Raw genomic sequence first — 21,940 nt, 5'->3', positions numbered from 1 at the left:
GTTCCTTCTGAGAAACTAATTTACCCTTGTAATTTATTTTATTTATTGTTCTCTGTCTCTGTTTCTTTCTCAATTGATAAGCCAACCATCTCCCTGGCTTGTTAGCATTACAGAATGTATTTTGTTTCATAAACAATAAATTGGTTGCAGCTTGATCTGCTAACAACATATTAAATTGTGTTCTTAACAACTTTAAGGATTCTTTAATACTTTCATCAGAAGGATTTAAAATCAAAGACTTTTCTTTTAATTTAATTTCATCTTCCAATTCTTTACGTTTCTGAATCTGTTTTTGCTTATGACAGTTATTCATTTTTATCAAAATCCCACGCATAAATGCTTTCCCTGCATCCCATACCATTGACATTGAAGTCCCCTTATACATATTCAAAGCAAAATAATCCTTTAAACACTCCTTTAGTTTCTGAACATTTTTTTCTTGTCTAAATAAATTCTCATTCACCCTCCAGGATCTTCTCTCCTCTTTTTCTTGAGTCAACTCCATCCAAACTGGACTATGATCCGTCAAAGACCTAGGGAAAATCTTGACATTCTTTACTCTATTATATAAGTCCGTTGTAATCAAGAAGAAGTCAATTCTTGAGAAGGATTGGTGTCTATCTGAAAAGAAGGTAAAGTCTTTCTCCTCTTGATTACATTCCCGCCAATAGTCCCGTAATTCCCAGTCCTCTTTCATATCAAAAAAGGCTTTAGGTAGTTTTGCCTGCTTAAGAAGAGGAGAGGAACCTTTTTTGTCCCTTTGTACATCTAAGACACCGTTCCAATCCCCCATTAGTACCACGGATCTGTAGTCCAGCAAATTTATTTTTTCATGTAAGAGTCTATAAAATTGTTCCTGTTGCTGATTTGGTGCATATAGTCCCACTATAAGTACTTTCTTACCATATAAGCCCAATTCAACCATCACATATCTCCCTTGGGGGTCAGACTCCACCAGACAAACTGGCAGATTTTGCTTAACATAGATAACAACTCCCCCCTTCTTCCCGGAAGCAGAAGATACGAAGTGAGATCCCAGACGGGCATTAACTAAATATTTCTGATCCTTAAGTAAAATATGAGTTTCCTGTAAGCAAATAACATCATTATTACGTTGCTTCAAATAATAAAAGATTTTTTTTCCTTTTCTGAGGAGAATTCAATCCATTAACATTCCAGGTCAAAAACTTTGCCATCTCCCTTGGCCCGCAGCCTGGAGAAGACACCTTGGAGATCTGAAATTGCAACATGTGTTGCATGACTCTTGGGTCTTGCTCCTCCCACCGGCGGTGATACATTTCCAGGAGAAATCTCTTTGGCCTCTTTCTTACGTTGCTCCTTCTCTTTACGTTTATAAGCTGCACGAGTCATTCTCTGCTCTTTAACCTCCGTCTGGCGTTGCCATTCAGCTTGCAGCATCCCAGCAGAAACCAAACCTAATGCCTCAGACTGCTGCTCCGCCTCTTTGCCACTCAGGGATTTCTGAACAGGTAAAGTTGAGCCTGCACCTAGGACTGAAGTATAGAATTCTCTAGCTTTATCAACCGTATTCAATCTATAACGTGTCCCCGCATGGCTCAGAACAATACCCATCGGGATTTCCCATCTAAATGGCATCGATCTAGCTTTAAGCTCATTAGCTAAGAAAGCAAAATCTTTCCTGCTTCTTAAAATTTTTGATGGGATTTCCTTTAGTATGATGACATCTTGGGCAGCTATCTGAAATCTTTTATTATAAAAGGCTTGTATGATCTCATTACGCAGAGACTTCTTCGTAAAATAAATCACCACATCTCTAGGCAAATTCTTCTGCTTAGCAATCCAAGAGTTAAGCCTGTACACTTTTTCAACTTCTCTGCGTAATTCTCCTTTGTCCATATCCAAAACCACAGCCAAATCAGTAAGGACCACCTCCATCAGATCTTGATTCATATCTTCCTTGAGGCCTCTAATCCTCAAGGCATATTCCATCTGCCTATACTGAAACATCAGAATATCTTCTTGTGAAGTCTCCACCTTCCTTTCCACATCTTGAATTTTATCATCAAAGGAATCAACTTTATCTTCAACTTCCTCGAGTCTTGCATTCAGCTTAACCACCACTGTAGCCAAACCTGAGACTGCTGCAAGTATATCTTGTCGCAAAATATTATTGTTATTTTCCAATTGATCCTTTATCCCACTTATCTCTTCTTTGAAGTCAGATTTAATTTCTGATTTAAGCTGTGTAGAAAATTGCTTCATTTCCTCTCTCATTTGAGCTACAGCCTCTCCCATTATACCTCTAGCCTCTTGTGCTGAAAGTCCAGGCAAAGGAGGGGAGGGTGGTGGCTGTGCTGGTGGTGCGTGTTTAAGTTGTTGTTGTGGTTGTGCAGTAGAAGTTATAGGGGAGGAAATCACCTTGGATGTTGTAGAAGGCGGCTGTCTCTTTGAAGCCATTTTAAATGACACAGTTCTCACTTCCCTTTCCCCCCCCCCCAAAAAAAAGAGATGAGGGGGAAAGAGAAAAAAATTTACTTTTAAAAGAGGCAGCAAAAACACTATAATCCAGAGAAAAAAGACCAAGAAAAAAAAAATCAAAAAAGAGGGTTCAATACCAAAAGCAAAAGTAAAGTCCAGTCCTTAAAAGGAGAAAGTGAAACAAAAGACAAGGGAAAAAAAAACTCCGTCACTTTCAAAACGCCATCTTAATTCCTTCTCCACAGTAATAAAAAAAAGGAGAAATAATCAGAACTAAATAAAAAAAATAAACACCTAAATTATATAAGAAAAAATCCTTTAAACTGCTCTGTCCGTTTTTTAGGAATTACTCACCAACTCTCTATAAGCACGGAGATAGAAGCGGCAGTTTCTTTTGCTTCCTGGGAAGCAAAAACAGCTGGGAGGCGGAGACAGCAAGAGCTCCGAGGGAACACTCCTTTCACCCCCTCTAGAATTAAATCCAGAGAGGGTTCAGGGGTTCTACCTCTACTCTTGCACTCTCTGTCCCTTCCCTTTGCCCGGGAAGGGAATTCCGAGCCGCGGGCCAGCTGATGCGCGCTGCGCTCCGCGGCTCTGACACTTTCCCAGCTGGACGGCTAGAGGATAGCCGCCATCGCTGTCGCTCCGTACCGGAAGCCCCCCAGTGTGTAAAAATTTTTTACAGTTTATCATCCTGATATCTTGCATAGATGAGACTAGGGTCATATTTTTGGAATGCACATAGACACGGATATACCTCTTCTCTGGTCACTAGCTAGCATTCATTTCGACCATTTCTTTCTCAACTTTTGGCTTATTAGCACTTTATATCCCAAAATTAGTTCTAGATCTGTAATTACTCCCCTTTGCTTTTGACATCAATTTTTTCTCCAGTCTTTCAATAAGACAAAGCATCATTCATCTTCACTATTTCATTTGGGGAGAAGTAGGGGTTTACTTCCTTGCTAGTTTCCTTGTATTTGCCATGTTCTGTACCTTCTTTCCTCTCCTTAAAGGAAAAAAGGTATTGCCCATCAGCAAATCAGTTTTAGTTCTTCAATTCTAGTTATACAACCAGTTTTCTGACTTTTCTGGAGCAATTTCTGCCCTGGTGCTATCCCATATATTTGTTATTTAACTTAGGAGATGCCCAGGTAGGGTTTGGGAGGACAGTCCATCAATCCAAGCTAGGGAAAGTGGACCATGGAAGATGCCTGAAGTTAGAGATGCCACACTGATGTTTTTTCCATTGGCTGGAGGTATGCTGGAAGAGGTAGCAAGTCAGAGGAAAAAAACCAATAATTCTGCTTATGAATGACATATTCTCAAATCAGAACAGTATCATTTTGTAGTGACTTAGAAGTCATCCAAAACAGGAAGCAGGGCAGGGTCTGGCAGGAAGACAATTTTTGCTGGAACCAATCAAGGGTGAGCAGTTAGCACTTTCACCCAATAATACATATAGTAGTTAGGGAAGGGCTCAGTCACATGATAATCCCAAAATTTTGGGATATTTGAAGATATTTCAAATCCTGACTCTAGCACTTGGAAGCTCTAAAGTCCTGATTCTACAATTCTTCCAGTTGGGAGGAATTTTTTTCAGAGCCCACAGTGTATCAAAATTCCATAAGCCAATAGATGAACCAAAATACTATAACTATCATATATGTAGTGTTCCACATTTTGTAATAGAGTTCTCTATTGAAAAAAATAGTACAAAATTTTTTAGGGAAAATCTCACAAAAATATGAACATGTAAGGAAACTAATTATCAAAGTATGTATTCTTATTAGATTTAAAAGGCACAATTTTTATGCAGTTCTGTAAGAAAAAGCATTGTAAATTGATGCAGAAAAAACAGCTGATTTAATATTGGAAATAAATGAAAAATTAAGAAAAATCTAAAATGAGGTTTTATTTATTAATTTCCCATTGTGTTTGTCTCATAATAATGTTGCATTAGATTTAGAAGCACACCAGTTGGCTGCTGAATGAATAGTCATTTCGAGATGTCATATCAGAAATTCATGGTGCTTACATAATATTTGGGGTGAATGTCCAGCATGCAGTGTCCATAACTGCAATTTATTTATTTCATAATTCAATTGCTACTTTGAGACGCACACAATACTCACAAACCATCTTTTTATTTTTCTTATTATATATGTAGCACTTTAATTTCCCCAAAGAACTAGTTCCATTGTTTCAATAGTTTCCTAGCTTTGGACCCATTATCACATTGTCACTTCCTTCTCATAGACATCACTAGCAGAGTAGAAAAAAACAAAGGAACAAAACAGGAAAATAAAAATAATAAATAAAATAAAAAATAAAACAAAATAATAAAAATCGGGAATTTCAAGAAAAAATGTCTTCAGTCTGGCAAACCTTTCGAATTTAATAGAATATTTTTACTGAGAGAAAAAGCTTCTTTACTAAAATCAAATATAAATAATTAAATCAGATGTTTAGGATAGATTGCAATTTTATTGTTAATGGCTTTGAGATTTTTTAAAATAGGAAACAGTATACAAATATTTTAAAACAAATAGTTTTATATCAAAGTTCCCTAGCATAGGAAAAATAAAATTTTTACATAACAGGAAAAAGCTCTCTTTTTTCCTTCTATATAAAATATATCAAAATACAATTCAATGAAAAATCATAACCATTAATTTTGTGAAATTTGCTTGAAGATTACTTGCAACCTTATTAATATAATTATCATGAAAAGTCGTTTATTTTGCTTTAAATTTTATATCTGAGGGTTTTAAGTGTGCATAATTTCAAAAAAAGCATTTCCTACTTTTAAATGAGATGATCTTTTGTGTCCATCTATGGTTTTTAGAGATGAATGCATTTTAAGAAAAACACATATATTGGCTAATTGAGGAACCTTTTAGTAGATCATTGTTATGATAAACATTCAGAATGGTGTTCAATTAAATATTAAATTACAATTAAATATTGTAATATTACAATTAAATATTGTAATATTGCAACCTTCCCAGTGAAAAAATTAATGTTGCAATGAATACTGAGCTTCCTATGGTCTTTTTTTCCCCCTCAGCGGTCAGCTTCAATGAACATAGTGGGTTTTCCAAACATTTTAGAAGTTGATTTGTCTTCAACAAGGACATCCAAACAAGCTGATTCACAGGCAAAAGAAATCTGCAGTGCAACACCTAGCCTGTCCCAAAGTGTACCATATATCTCTGAAGTGCTTTCTGAACCTGTATCTACTTACAATCTATCTTTGGATAGAACCAGTACCCTGAGTTCTGAAAATATTGAACACTTAGCAATTGGTGGCATGCCTTTGGTAAACCCAGTTTGTAAGGTAAGAACAGTTGATCTATCAGGTAATCATTTGGTAGGGAAAAAAAATCACAAGAATGGTCAGTCTAGTTTATTTCATAAGCCACCATACACCTGAAAAATCTCTGCTGAGAATATTGGAACCTAAAAAATTGGGCAGTATTTTTATGCAGCTCTCATTTAGGTTATCTGGAACTTCAGTACTGATATGCCTTTTGTATAAACCCAGTTAATTTCAAAAGCTCCTATGCAAATCAAATTCCTGCCAAGAGTTTCTTATTTCTTGACTTAGAGACCAATATAGAATCCATGTGGGGCTTTTCTGTTCTTATGGCAAAAAGTTAAAAGTCCCCGTCAAGAAAAATTAAACTTTGGATTTTCATGAACAGTTCCAAAGAATTTTATTGGTAGCATTATAGAAGTAATTTGCTTTTGCTACGTAGAGTGAGCCTATAGATATGATACTTCCTTGTAGATATTTTGTGCCCAAACCTGTGGTAAGGTTATGTTGAGAAATGTTTGAAATTTGTTGTAGATCTATGTTTCAAAGATCTTAAGTTATTTGAATTCATGCTTTGTGTGCCCCTCAGAATGAAGCACTCTGAGTCAGAATAAAATAATTCTGCTTTTTTATTTATTATTTTGTTGATGTATAAAATATTTTGTAAATTTCACTTTTTTTTCTCTTCAATTACCAGCTGGAAAATGAAGAGTTTAGCCATGTGAGTTATCCTCTTGGGAGCAATACTGTCACTGCACAATCAAAAGACATGAATGAAATGATTCTTCCTTTACAAAATATTCTGGAAGAGCCTATTAATCTCTCAGTGAAGAAAACTCAGCCATGTACCTCTCCTCCCTTACTTATCAGCAACACAACTTTTATGCAATCTGTTAATCCCAAACCAGGACACACTGAAGGTACCAGATTTTTTTTTTAGCTTTCATAGATGTTTAAATCATAATTATTTCAAGCTTTGCTGCTGAAAATACAAATGTTTTGTATGAGAAACCATAAATTAAATTATGTTTTCTGTAATTGTCCCATGTTTTTTATTAATGTCCAGTATGCTGGCCTTTAGTAAACATGGAACAACTTCCTGACTAATGGTGGAACACGTTAAAAATATAATATTTATCTAAGCTTGATTTAATGTTAGAAATCTGTTAACATTAGAGATCTATTAATTTGAATGAGCCTGATAACATAATAAAGATGATACAGTACACTTTTAAATGTTATCAAAAATATCATACAAGAGAAGTAGCAGAGAAAAATTTATTATGTATTAAGATAGAAAAGATAGCAGGGAGTTTGGCTGTTCAAGAATGACATTTTGGAAGCATCCAGATACGATCACCATCACTTGATGATCTTCCTTTGTATATTTTATTCATTGTGATTAACTGGTACTGCAAAGCCAGTTTATAGAATGTAAAAGCAGTGTAATTTTGTAGGATAAATTGCCATTTTCAACAGATCTGCCAACTGTCATTCATGTTCTAGTAACATCCAAATTAGACTATGAATTTTCTATACGAGGATACCATTGATGGCAATTCTGTATCACAATTCTTTCAGAATTAAACTGCTGTTAAATTCTGCTATATCTCAAGTTCTGTTGGCTTGTGTCAGACAGAACATTTTTTTTCTTTAGTTTTTTTTGCCCCAGTGGATCTTTGAATTTATAATAATCTCCTTTCCCATTCAGGGAGGGGCTATTATTTATGGCAACTCCAGGATTGGTATAGCTGACAGGACTGATTAGGTCCATTTGAGGGAATAGAATGGCTTTGGATCCAGTAGATCGAAAACTGACTCTTCCATGCCCCCCACCCCAGAACACCCATTTTGTGGCTTCCTGCTGACTACTGCCGGGAGGAGAACTACCAGCAGATTTCCGCCTACTTGAATGCCATAAAGGTCTTCATCGTGGTTGGATCCCACCCCAGCAGTGCTCCTTGCTGACAGCAAAGGCCGTTGGAAAATCACCAAGTTCCTAGCTTCCTCCAGCCACTAACGTTGCCACTAACTTGTGCTCTCAGATAATTACTTTATGAATTTAAGATTCATAATTGAGAGTTGATAAGATTTTAGACTTGTGTCAGGTCAGAAATAGGGAAACTTTGTGAATAGCCAGCCTATTTTTAGATATGTTATATGTTAAATGTATCTCTAATTTTTGTAATGTTGCTTTATTAATAAAGATTTTTGTAAAAAACATTTATTCTCTGAAGTCAACATATTGACACTTAATGATGGTCAGTATTATAAATAAGATTGGCAATGCCCCCTTCCACAGGAAAACACAAAAATAGATTCATAAGTATAAAGAAAAACAAAGCTATCTCTTAATAGAATCCAAGAATATTTTCTTCCAGCCCTTCCTGCCCCATGTATTAGGATACAATCCTATAATCCCTAAGAGGTTTCAAAAATCCTAGATAGTCCTATGAACGAATATAGAAATTTGCATACTGAGGGAAAGAAAACTTCAAATTCCCCTTGACTTCCAGGGATGAGCTCCACCAATATAGCTGTGTGAGGGACTAAAAAGATCACATGAGTGACAGATTAGAGCAGAGTCTGTTTCTGCTGGATACAAAGCCCCTTATGTCCCACTATCTTCCTGTAATTGAAGAAAACAATGTCATCCCTGGAGCTGTTGTAAGTGTCAAAAGCAAACAATGAATATTTAAGGCATTATGGTTTTTGGAGCATCAATTCAACAGAGTTTTGGGAGTTATTCTGCCACAAATTCTCTCTTCTTAAAAGATTTCTCTGCTAATGGACTATGGAAGGAATTAAGGATATGCGTATCAATGTTAAGTCCAGTAAATGTGACATACTTTAAAAAAAATCCAGAATTATAACTTCTGATATTTGTGTTATCTGCACACCATAGTCACAATGTAATTATCTTTGCCCTGTATGCAGCTTTCTCTACACTGCAGTAAATTCCTTGTCCACGTCTTTTGAACTAAAAAATATTTTGAGACAACAGTAAGAAATTCTGTGAAATACACCTGTTCATGTTCCAGTGGATTCCATTGGGATGAATCTTAATAATTTTGACTGAAATTACAGTACAGGTAGTCCTAAATTTATGACAATTGGGACTGGAATTTTGGTTACTAAGTGATGCAGTCATGTGACTGGACTTGATTAGGACCATTTTTTTTATTGCAGCCATTAACTGACTCACCATTGTCGTTAGGGAAATTACATGGTCATGAAGCAAATCACATAGTTATTAAGCAACCCCCCCCCCACTGATTTTGCTTGTTATAAGTCGGCTGGAAAAAATCACAAATTGCAATCATGTGATCGCAAGATGCTGCAACTATCATAAATGTAAGCTGGTTGCCAAGTGCCTGAATTGTGATCCTGGGGGTGGTGCGAAGGATGTAACTTCAAGGATGTGTTGTATGTCATTTTTTTCAGTATCATCGTAGCTTCAAACCATCATTAAACGAATTGAAGTTGAAAACTACCTGTACTTCTGTGAGAAATTTACTGTAGGTCTGTATTTTGGATGCTTAAAAAAATATCTCTCACCTTTAATCAAGGTAGCTTTGTGTTATTTTACTCATTTTATTTCTTGTAGATTGTTCTAACTGTGAAGAAGAACATTTTGAAAAGGAAATTAAAAGTAGTCAGAACAACAGGTAATCAGAATTAATGGATCTTACTAAGACTCATTTCAAGAAATGAATCTTTTTTTTTTCATTTAGAAAGTATGTAAATTGGGATTAATCAATTGTTGAAATAATCCAGGTAGAATGAAGCAATTCTAGATGAGAAAAATGTATGAAATAAAAATTAATCCAAATTACGCTGTAAATGGAAAACTAATTTTCTCTGAAAAACTTCAGATGTTAATACTAATATATCTAGCCATTATGTTTAAGTAGTACCATACCTAATAAGATAGGCATGATATAAATGACTCAATACATCAAAGGAATTATATACTCCTGCAGAACTTATAACGTGGTACTATAATTACACAATATCCATTTTTCATTTTAGTTTACCTAATTTTGAAACAATTATATATTTCTTTTAAAATCAGATATTTTCTTTATATGCACTATAAAAAATCATAATATCTAATTCATTTATATTACCTTTTTTAAAATGGCCTAAGTAGTCATAGACATCATTCCAAAATTACTAATATATGGAGTCAGTATAAAAATTATTTGAGTGTGAAAATGTGCAAGCTGCTTACTATTGTATATGGAAATCTGTTGGTTCTAAAGTAGAAATGATAGTGTGGAAATATAAGATCATTTAACAAAAACAATGTTAAAATAGTAATTTAAAAAAAATTAAAATTGTTAAAACATCAGTACTGATTTAAATATTAACAAAATATAACATTTTGACTTAGTTTGCTGAATTGTGTTACAATGGTAAAGATAAGATAGCACTGATAAAGTTGATCCATTATTTAACACATTTTAGAATTTGTGCCAAAGAGGTGAAAATCCCTTATGTGCGATTGGAACGATTGAAGATATGCACATCAGAATCTGGAGAGCTTCCAATTTTTAAATTGCAGCCACAAAAAAGTACACATGATGGGACATTTCTGTTGATTATTGAATGTGGTACTCAGTCTTCAAGCATGGCTATTAAGGTAAATTCAATTTATCTGCCTTAATTTGTTTTTTTCCCATTTTATTCAAATGCATTTAATAACATTCAATGACGATCATGATCAGTGAATTTCATCATGGTGATTTACTTTGAGCCAAAGTAGAGGGACAGCTAGGATTCATAATCATATCGTTCAAATTTTATTGCTTAAGAAGTAACATTAAATTTGGGCATGAGAATATTCCAGCAAACCATTTTTCTGAAGTAAATACTCATACCCAAATATCAAAATGAATATTCTAACGGGAGAAATATTCAGAAAAAAAATGCTACATATCAATCTTGACTTGGAGGTATTCTTTCATTAGAAGTTGTGATGTTTTTGAAAGGGTAGGTGCTGACAAATGGAAGCAGTATTCAGTAGCATATTACATAAAAAAATAATAAGTTTTCAAACATTGTGTACCAAACGTTGAGTCAAAGTTGCATTTGTGTCAAGGACTACCATGTGGAAGTGAAATATACTATTCCTTTTCTGCATATGCACTGTGCTAGAGCATGGGGCATACAGTGCTTTTGAGAATATTATTATTATTGTTAAGTGACTAGTGATTGAAATCTTGTAGAACCCGAACATTATTGTATTGACTCTTATTGTATCCTCATCATGTTGTTTTCTTTAAGAGTGCTTTGCCTGCTATGCCATTGAAAAAATTAAATTAATATTCATTAATTTATAAATTTTATTCCGTTTTAAGTAATATCACTTTTGAAGATTATATAAAGCAGTGGCTTTACTTGCAGGAATGCTGGGAAGTGACGAATAATTATATGTTCATCTCAATTTGTCGTGCTTATATTTCAAAAGTAATATAGTTGTCCTCGTGTAATTCCACTCAGCCAGCAACCATTCAAAATTATGACAATGCTGAACAAGGGGGACTTCCAGTGGGTCCTCATAGTTGTGGCTGTTGCAATATCTTTGCAGTCACATGATTGTAAATCAAGCAGTTGACAGCTGGTTTGCAGTTAGGACATTGCAATGTTTCATGGTCATGTGATTGATATTTGTGACCTTCTTTGCTGACTTCCAATAAGCAGAGTTAATGGAGAAGCCAGCAGGAGTGATCTTTTCATAAAACCAAGCTTTAGAGCAGGGGTCCTCAAACCTGGCCACTTTAAGACTTGTGGACTTCAACTCCCAGCATGGCTGGCTGGGGAATTCTGGGAGTTGAAGTCCACAAGTCTTAAAGTGGCCAAGTTTGAGGATCCCTGCTTTAGAGCCTCAATGGCTGCAAGAATCATAATGAATGAAAATACAGTATCATCAGTGGGTTGCAACTTTCATTGAGCAGTGTACAGTCTGAAACTTTATTCAGCCTATGGTATACTCCTATTTCTTTTTCCTTCAGGTCCATTTATTGTCCCCTTGCCCCAGATGGAGGCTTCTTTAGATCAGCATGTGAAGCAGTGCTGAAGGCTGCTGAGAAAAGGAACAAATTGGCAAACAATGCTGTTCTTCCCCCACCCCCATGCCGCTTTTCTTCTGTTAGGGACTCTTCACTTGAACCTCTCTTCCTTCTTTAAATAGAAGGAAACTTTTTTCATTAAAAGGCCAGTTTGGCTACAAAGAAGGGCTTGTATGTCTCACTTATAAGGCATGCTTCCATTCAGAAGCGGACATTTTAGCTTTATAATTAGCTGGTAACTATACTGCTTAGGTCATTTAAAACTCTGGGCAAAATTACTGAATTATATAATGAATGTTAACTGGAGATTATGTAACAGTTGAAATCTCAGGAGACCTCCCCAATATCCAGTCTTCAGAAGAAACTAATATATTACATTCACTACAGGAAATGTCCCGTTATTTAAGCTTCTGCAGTATATTAAGCACTTTTTGTGAAAAAGTTTTCACTTTTCATCCTAGGTCAATCAAGGACATTCATCTGAAAGTCTAAATCCTAAAGTTGGAGAAAACCTGGAGAAAAGCAGGATCCTCACAAGCCAGCTGACTGAACAGGTGTTACTTCCTTCAGGAGATCACAGGCTCAGTAATAACATGAAGAAATCTGGGCATCCTCAGGAAGATCACCCCATTGAGAATGAAGACTTTTGTGCTGTTTGCCTGAATGGAGGAGAACTTTTGTGTTGTGATTACTGCCCGAAGGTGTTTCATCTCTTGTGTCATGTTCCTGCATTACTTAGTTTTCCTGTGTGAGTATAACAGAATTAGGAATATTTGTTCTCTCCTTTAGGTCTAGATCTTTGCAATTGAACTGCTTTAGAACCTCTCTCCTTGAACTGATGTGTTACTTTTAGTGCTTTCTTCCTATTACTTTTGTTTGTTTGTTTTGAAATAATAAGAACTTATTCAATGTTAAGCTTGGATTATATAAAAATCTAACACAGTATAAATGTTTCCAATGGAATTTTTGTTTTTGACAAGGCAAACATTGAGGATAAACATCAAAAAGATTTGTTTGGGTGTTTTTTCAGGTTATTACAATCTAACTTTCTATAAACAATGAAGTATATTTGAAAGAATATCATAACTTTCTTCTTTGCTCTTGATGTTTGGGAATTCGGTTTATGTCTCTCCCATGTCTTATGTTATTAAACTTGTTATAATAACTTAAAGAATGTATAATCTGTATAGATTTCTGCAATATTCAGAGCAATGGGATTGTCTTGCCAGACGCAATGAGTAAAAGAAAATTCTTCCCTAATTTAGCATTTCAGATTTAAAAAAAAATCAAGAATTTCTTAGTCTAATACAGAGATCCCCAACCTTTTGGGCACCAGGGACCGGTTCCGTGGAGAAAGGTTTTTTCGCAGACCGAAGAGTGCATGGTTTTGCATCCCATGGATGGGGTTTTGCTTTTTTGTGCGGACTGGTTGCTGGCATGCCACAGACCGGTACTAGTCCATGGACCGGGGGTTGGGGACCCCTGGTCTAACAGAATGTTAGTTAAGACATTGTCTACCATTAACTTTTTAATTGAACTATACTGTACCAATGCTGCATGGGGCTTTATTTTTGTGCTGCAGAGGTGAATGGGTGTGCACACTTTGTCGCAATGTGGAGAAACCAGAGGTAGTCTATGATTGTGAAAACACACGATTTGACTACAATACGCTCATGCGAGCAAGACCAGTTTATGGCCTTGATGAATATGACCAAAAGGTAAGTTCAGGTAACAATATTAATAACAAATGTGTCTTCTTTGCTAATAATGTACTTTCCCTTTTCAGTAAGTCTGCATATCCCAGAAAACAGCATTGAAAGAGCTTCTTTAGAAACTGGGCAGAATCACGTTTTGAGTTACAGTAGCACTTGAACTGAAGTTTATCTAGATTAGTTAAGCATTTTTGAATTATTTTGTCTTTCCTCTCTTTTATGAAATGAAAGGGGATAAGAAAAATACGTACAGGATATTTTTACATGGTACTAATCATTTACTGGGAATGTATTTATTTAAATGACATATATGGCTGACCAGATCATTAGTGATTCTGGGTGCTGTACAAAGATTAAAATATAAACCCCAACGTATAATCCACAATGCCCAAAATTAAAACAATAATCCCCAATTACAAAAACACAAATCCACAGCTGCAGAGCTGCCCTAACCTCCTGCCCTGAATGCCTGGAGAAATAACCAGGTCTCCATACCTTGCAAAAGGCTAATAGGATCAGGACTACCACATTTAGAGTATATTACAGTAAACTAATTGTATTACTGTATTGTACTGAATTGTACTATAGATATTATGTTAAAACAATAGAAGTGAAACAATGGAAGCTAGCCAAGAATTTGTTTTGAGCTGCATGTAGATCTACCTGTTTTAGAATTACATTATGAGAAACTAAGAATATTAAGAAATACAAATGTCAGTGTAAAAACTCTTGATTTAAGTCAATATAGATATTTATACAGAATATAGATGTTCATGCAGTCATTTAATATGCATTAAGTTAATTGTAGATTTATATCTTATAGAAATGTGAGAAATTGGTGCTGTCACTGTTCTGCAATAGCTTGAGTCTTCCATTCCATGAACCGGTCAGTCCCCTGGTAAGTACACAGAATGAAGTAACTTCTCTGGACGGTATGACCTTATCAATCAATGATTAGCTTCCCCCCCCCTTTCAGTGTGTACAGGCTTTTTTGTCTCTGCCTTGCCTTCTACAGTGAAAAGGCTTTTATCAATTAAATGACCAGAACTATTTCAACAAAATTTCCAGTTATCTTAAAAATTGATCTAATCTTGTACTTGAGTCAGTTGGTAGTTTTGGAAACAGAAAAAAAAGGGGAAGGCAGTTTGGAGATTCATTGGACTTTCAAACACTGTTCCAGCTTTCTTTCCATATACTGCATGCAGAAAGCTAGAGGAAGGAGGTGCAATGTGCTCTTTAATATTGATACAAGTGCAGTAATTGGCCAGTAAATTTGATGACCTCTATAAATTCTGCCTACTTGGGGAATAATTGCTTTATTGTTTATGCTATATTTTATTTAAGGGAATTTCTTTTGAAAGGAGAAAGTGTTGCTGTGTTAGAGAATTGGGCATAATTCTGTTTCTTCACAATACTATTAAATAATAATAAATAATCACTTTTTTTGTAATTGTTCCACAAGCTGTACATAATCCATCATTCACAGAAAAGGTTAATCTTGCCATTGAGCCATGCCAACCAATCTGCCATCCCAGAAAAAGCAAGTGATCTTAGCTTTTAAAGTTTTTATCTGTTAGTTGGTATAAGATATTCGTTACACTGATTGGTTCAGCACGGTTTGTCTATTTGCTGAAGAGTTTTAAGGTTGCTATTCTTTCTTGTCCCTGCTATCTCTCCTAAAGAGGTGCAGGGGAAATGTTTACAACGTCAATGTTTTTTAAAAAAACATACAGCTGAAACTTTATATGATCAGTGTTGTCAAAAGCAAAAGCATGCTAGTTCTTTGGGGTCAATGATTGCATTTGCTTTGAATGGACTGAGTGTGGCCACTCTCCTTAAAAGTAGGGAGCATGGTCACGACAAAGGCAAACTGAATTTTATTCCATTGACTTTGACTATACATTGACTTACAGTTCTGTAATCATGGATTTAATAATTTTGCCCTTTTCTCCCAATAAAAAAATGAGCTCCACATCAAAAGATGGGACCTCAGTTTAATATATGTATAAGTAAAGGGCTTCTATAGGGATCAGAGAAACCCGGAGGTTTTATTAGAATTACTTTATAATCCTGGTTTATCATCACATATAAAAAAAATGGAGGAAATATTTGTTTTGTGAATGATTTAGCATCGTGGAATTTATCAAATATCCTGCTAATGGGATTCTTTACAGGCTCGCCATTATTATCAGATTATCAAGAAGCCCATGGACTTGTCTATAATTCGGAAAAAACTTCAGAAAAAAGACGAACTGCATTATACCTCTTCAGAAGAGCTGGTGGCAGATGTTCGCCTTATGTTTTGGAACTGTGCAACATTCAACTATGTAAGTTCTAGTATACATATAAAGGACATGGTTTTGTTTTGCTATGAATATTTTTATTTGAGTTTTTAAATGAGATTGTAGATAAAGAAAATATGGAGATGGCTAGAGTTAATAGAAGAAAAGATGCATATAGAACAAACACTGGTACTAGTTCTGATTTGAATATTTAGAAAAGTACAATTCAAAATAATTTTAAGGGAAGTAAAGGAGAAAGGAGTACTTCATCCTTTCATTCTGTGCCCTTCTACAGGTCCCACCACTCTGAAAGAAAAATAAAACAAGGCACAAAAGATGAGGGAACAATATCTGCTGTATTATTTTAGACTTTATGATTGGCATGTCTTCAGAAAATTATAATTTGTTGTCATCTTTGCTTCTCATCATCTACTTTTTTTATTCCAATAGTAACATACTGTATCAGAAAAACCGACCATTCAACTGTAGGGCATTGGAGACTATTAATAGCCTATAAAACTTTATTAACTTTTTGAGTTTGACAATAGATAAGGAATCTAGAAAAATGGTTAATCTGGTGTTCTGTTTCAGTGTATATGTGCCATTCACTTGCTATATTAACAAGAATCCATCTTCCTATCACCATTTTGATGTGTGCTGATAATTTAAAATTATATTCAATGTACACATTGTATAACAATATACTCAGCTCATGCAAGACCATATAAACCGATTATAAACAATGACATAAAGCAGTCACTAAAATGATTCACTGCAACATTTGTAAAAATATGCCAGTAATGAAAAATTGGGAATATATAGTTGAAGAAATAGTAGATAACAGGGAGGTTAAAATATTGTGGGATTTCTGAATACAAACTGATAAAAGTTTGTATTTAACTGTGGTTGAAAAGAAAGTGTGTATAATTGATGTGATGAGATAGTACAACATAAGACAAAAAATTGTAAACCATCAGAAAGTATAGAGGTCTGAAAATCGAAATTGAAACATGCATAAACTAGCTAAACTAAAAAAATGCATAAACTAAAAAAACTTGGATGGCACTTAGAAAAAGTGCACATTGACAAATTGCCTTTGTCAGTTGCAAAAGGCCAAATTGCTTGGATCCACACATCTACTATTCTGATACATTATGACACTCTAGATTCTTCGAAAGAATTTGAGGCATACGAAAGCCAACACCAGGTAAAGAACTGGCAGCTCTAACTTCACATTGTTGTGAAGAGATAATTTATTAAAGTTATCTGCCACCCACTCTGGTGCATTATATATTATAATATATATTACATTATATTGATTCTCAAGTGCTTTGAAACTCATTGAATTTGGTACGCAATGCATTTTGACATGAATGTTTTGTCCCAGTACTCAATGTTTGTTTGGTACTCAGCACACAAGCTAGAACTTGTCGTCTGCCTTGTGATTGACTACATTATTCCTTATGGAAAAAATTTGTTTAGTACTCATCAATTTTGATTCTCATTGCACCTCTTGGAACCAAGTAATGATGAGTACCGAGGTACCACTGTATATATTATACTAATATATAGTATTGTTTATTTTGACATGCTACTGCCATGGACCATTTTCTTAGTCTGTTTTGCAATTAATCTTCTTGCTTTATATAAAGTGACTTAGTTTTGAAAAATAATTACCCTTAATAGATAAAATAATAAAGACTCATTGTCCTGAACAACATTATGTCCTAATTAATTATGGTGTTTCTTTGCAGCCTGATTCAGAGGTTGCTGAGGCTGGAAGGTGCCTGGAAATATTCTTTGAAAGCAAGCTCAAGGAAATTTATCCAGAGAGGCAGTTCCCCTTGGTGCAACAAGATGATTCTGATTTAGAAGATGTGGAGAATGAGAATAATCAAGCAACTCTCAAAGAATTGCAGTGGCCTTCATATAGGCAAGAGTGTATCCAGCCTAAAAGAAGACGACGACATGCTGTAAGAATTTAAGAGCAAACTCCCCTCATAGCTAAATGGTCACAAAGCTAATTCTGTCCAAAGCTGTTAGTACAGAGTTAACTATGTATTTTGGAATATATTCCCAAATGCTGTTTAGATGAGTGTTCTCCTTTTTATATCTTCTCATAATGTAGACTCTAGGCAAATCCACAGATTCATCGTGAAGAGAGTCAATTGAATAAGTCAAGATATGTTAAGAGTTGTAGAGTTATACGCACCAAATATAAAAGAATATACAATAATTATGGAAAAGATGAGGTGCTTTCATAATTCACCTGTTTGTTTCCTTTTTTAAACAGGAAAATGAAAAACCTAAAAGACCCATGTTTTGGCCAGCAAAAGGTTTCTCTCAAGTATGACTTCTGGAATGTTACTTGGTATGTTATGAACAACAATAACAATCAAAGGAACTGACTTTATAAGAGGAGATAGAAAATATTTATTTTGATGCTTAATATGAGCTTCAAAGTGATTGATTGACCTTATTTCTGTGAAGGGAGGATACATTCTAAAAATATTTTAAAGGGTAGTCTCCAAATTATCTGTTATGTTTAATTATTTGTATTTAAACAGAAGTTTCAATTATGAAATAGAGATTAGTAATAAAAAGATTTGGTGTGCTATTTTTAAAATTATTTTATAAATTCTGTTAATTTATAGATTTTTGATAACATAGCTACTGGACAGTTTTCTGTATGCAAGACATATTTCCCACTTTGTTATCCTGGAAATAAAATTACTGTTTAACTATAGACTTCACTCTCTAAGACTATCTTCTCCTACATTGAAGAAACTGAATTCAACCTTGCAATGCCATTCTAGGCATGTGATGTTGTTGGCTAAGTCGTGGGTGATTAACTACATCCTAAGAGGCTAAATGAAACAGTAGGACTTGGTTTTTTACTTAATACAATTCCAGAATGTGACTCAACAAGAAAAAAAATGGAAAGCACTTCATATAAGAATATTACTCCTTAAGAAATGGGGAGGTTTGAATACCTTTCTGACACCAAGAACTCACACTACAGATATGTTTAGATTATCTTAATTCTTTGTCTGATTTTACTATAAATAGAGAAGATGTTATTGGAGCCAATCAGCAAGTGCGAATTTCCGTAACTATGAGGGATAGAATATTTTTGAGGTAGTTTGAAATATATTAGAGTCCTGATCGTGTTATGTTCATAAAGCCACCTATATGCCTCATTGTTAAACCCAAGTGAATTATTTATGTAATTCATACAGTTGGTGACTGGAGGTATGGGTGATGGATGTTTTATCTTCCCCAGTTCTCATCTCTTAAAGCAAAGGTGCTTTAAGCAAAGAGTAACAATTTCTCATATACGCTAGACCAGGGTCCCCAACCCCCGGTCTGTGGACTGGTACCGGGCTGCGGCATGCCAGCAACCGGTCCGCACAAACAAGCAAAGTCCCATCCGTGGGATGCAGGCAGCACACAAAACCACACACTCTTCGGTCCGTGGAAAAACCTTTCTCCACGGAACCGATCCCTGGTGCCCAAGAGGTTGGGGACCTCTGCACTAGACAATACTCTAAATCAGTGTATCTCAATGTTGGTAACTTTAAGATGTGTGGACTTTCACTTCCAGAATTCTCCAGTCAGCAAGGAATTTTAAAGTTGCCAAAGTTGAGAAACACAGCTGTAAATGAAGACGGCTTTTCAGCACAGACTTTATGAGTTCATTCAATACTGTATCCATGAATGTTTCAGTGGAAGGCACTTTAAGTGAGTTTATAGAGTTATTAGAAAGTTTGGAATATTTTCTCCATTATTGATGTGAATAATATTCAACATAAACTCTGTAGAAAATGTCTCTTTTTCAATTGTGTAATAAACTAGTCTATGAAAGAAATATAAACTGTTCTGTTACATTATTTCCTGACAGGTAAAGTTCTTAAGGAAATTCTTCCCAGCAGTGTTAATCTGCTTGCATATAGTGCTGTTAGCTTAAAAATTGTTGTCCAGGTTTCAAGCACTGGTAATTTTGTTGGCTAGGTGTTCTATCTTGATGGCATAGTCTATGGCATAGGCTACGGTCTCCAATTGGTGAAGTCCCATGCTTATTTGCTCCTCCCACACATGCTGCAAAAATAAGCACTGGGTGGATCTTTGAAGATACATGGTTTCCATTTGCATGAGCAAACAATGGCCAGCATCATACAACCACAGTTATAGAGTTGGAATGGATTTTAGAAGTCACCTACTCCAATCCCAGACTCAGTATAGGAATTGCTTTCCTATTCTGAGTATTTCAATAATCTATCAAGGGGGAACCCACAGTTTCTTAATTCTTCCAGTCACCTGTTCTAAAAGAACAGTGAACTCTTGTCAATTTCATCCAGCTCCCAAATTTCCTAAATTGACAATTTTTACAGGGGCATGATGGCAGCAAGTAGCCTCAACACTTACCTAGCAATATTAAAAGCAAAAGGAAAAGCAATGTTCAATGTTTCAATACATCACCGGTGAATATTAAAAAAAACCCAATTTCATCAATAGGGGAAAAAGTAGCTTTAGCATGGAAATATTCCTTTTGAAGTGTGTGTGTGTGGGGGGGGGGGGAGACAGCTTGGTAACCCAGATGATTGACATGGAGGGCAGCAACCAAAACCAGAGGGGAGAGGGCATGCTCATCATGCATACAATAACTGTTTGGAAATAAGGCATCACTTATAACAAAATGAAGCACAGCACGTGGACTGTTTGGTACAGCTTTTCCTGGTAGACGTGAGAAATGCTATTGTTGACATGGACGTAAAAAACATGGGCAAATGTTTTCATTGTGGTAGGTTGCGGATGGGTTGAGGACAACACTGCAGTTCTGTCCTAGAAAAGCAGTGACCTGTCCTCCTGTCTAGCACAGTTGGCAATTGGTCGTAAGTGCAAACAGTTTGCCAAGTGCCCAGATTGCAATCAAATGACCATGGGTGCTGGGATGGCTGGAACTCTGAGGACTGGTTGTAATTATCATTTGCTCACCAGCATTGCAACTTCAATCAGTAGCTGACCTCATAGGTTGAGGTCTATCTGTACTGTAAAGCTTCTGTCCCCTTCCTTTTATTTCTTTACATTACAAATAGAAACATTAGAACTGTTTTTTTATGAAACTAAACAATCAGCTCAACACTGCTATAAAGTTTCCAAGGACCTACAGAGGAAAGTGGAAACAAAAGAACATCCTGTTCCTTATTACTTTTAATTATTGTAGTGTGGGAACCACAAGGGTACCAAAAGGGATTAAAAATAGAAATAGTCTGTGTAAATATTAAAAGATGCAATATGGGAGGGCTAAATCTCTCTCTTTCCACGTTCCTCTCTCCTTCCCTCCCTCCCTCCCTCCCTCCCTCCCTCCCTCTGGTTTGCAGTCCACATCTAGCAGTCACAGTCAATCCAATTATTCTCTAAGCATCTAATTTTCTTCTTTTTTAATACTAAAATTACTTTCTAGTTAGTAATTGTGTTTAGAATAGAAGCCTTAAAACTACCTCACCTTAGAAGTACATTTCCTTAAATTTGGTGGATTTGCACCCAAGTATGAATCTATATGACTAGGACTGTATAGATGTATTTAGAAGATTGACGATGATGGCATCTGTTCAATTGTGTCCAATTCTTGATAATTCTATGGACTAGCTCTCTCCACATTTTTTCATCTTGTAGGGCAGACATGTCAAACACAAGGACCGCGGGCTAAATGCGGCCAAGGAAGTGGTTTCATGTGGCCTGCGAAGCGATCCTGGAAACAGTGAGGGGACGGCCCCCACTGCCGTGGCCTTGGTGCAGGCCAGCCGGGAGCCAATGTACAATTTTGTGGTGGCCATCTATGCTGAAACACATTCAGTCTTAGCTCCACAAGGCTGTCTGGAAACAGCGAGGAACCAGCCCCTGCCGTGTTGGCCGCACCCCCTGGGTGCAGGCTGGGGAGGTGTCACTCTTTGTAAGGAGTAAAAAAATGCACCATCGCCTGGAAATGGCCAGCAAATGACCCTCGCCTACTGCACATATCCGGCTTGATGGGCTCTGGGGGAGGGGTTTTGGCAGGCAGCAGGGCGCTCTCCTCACAGCGCCGAGAGGCGG

At 35.9% G+C, this 21,940-nt stretch overlaps 1 protein-coding gene across 7 annotated transcripts in view; it reads left to right on the top strand.

The window, feature by feature from the left end:
* Positions 1–19,583, top strand: part of TRIM66 (tripartite motif containing 66) — a 65,474-nt gene extending 45,891 nt beyond the window's left edge. For 6 of the 7 annotated variants that reach the window (XM_039350202.1, XM_039350199.1, XM_039350198.1 and 3 more), the window contains 11 exons: positions 5,531–5,800; positions 6,477–6,699; positions 9,387–9,447; positions 10,250–10,424; positions 12,315–12,601; positions 13,436–13,571; positions 14,389–14,463; positions 15,028–15,105; positions 15,740–15,892; positions 17,602–17,820; positions 18,141–19,583. In XM_039350202.1, the coding sequence (XP_039206136.1) occupies positions 5,531–5,800; positions 6,477–6,699; positions 9,387–9,447; positions 10,250–10,424; positions 12,315–12,601; positions 13,436–13,571; positions 14,389–14,463; positions 15,028–15,105; positions 15,740–15,892; positions 17,602–17,820; positions 18,141–18,200 (1,737 nt within the window). In that variant the 3' untranslated portion in view covers positions 18,201–19,583. The remainder of the gene's footprint in view (positions 1–5,530; positions 5,801–6,476; positions 6,700–9,386; positions 9,448–10,249; positions 10,425–12,314; positions 12,602–13,435; positions 13,572–14,388; positions 14,464–15,027; positions 15,106–15,739; positions 15,893–17,601; positions 17,821–18,140) is intronic. The other variant, XM_039350201.1, reaches the window with a different exon arrangement.
* The last annotated feature ends 2,357 nt before the right edge of the window (positions 19,584–21,940 follow it).

The sequence above is a fragment of the Crotalus tigris genome, unplaced genomic scaffold, assembly GCF_016545835.1.
Source record: "Crotalus tigris isolate CLP2741 ecotype Arizona unplaced genomic scaffold, ASM1654583v1 scf7180000018308.1980950, whole genome shotgun sequence".
Taxonomy (NCBI): Eukaryota; Metazoa; Chordata; class Lepidosauria; order Squamata; family Viperidae; genus Crotalus; species Crotalus tigris.
Note: the sequence above shows the minus strand (reverse complement) of the source record. Positions and strands in the feature narration are given on the sequence as shown.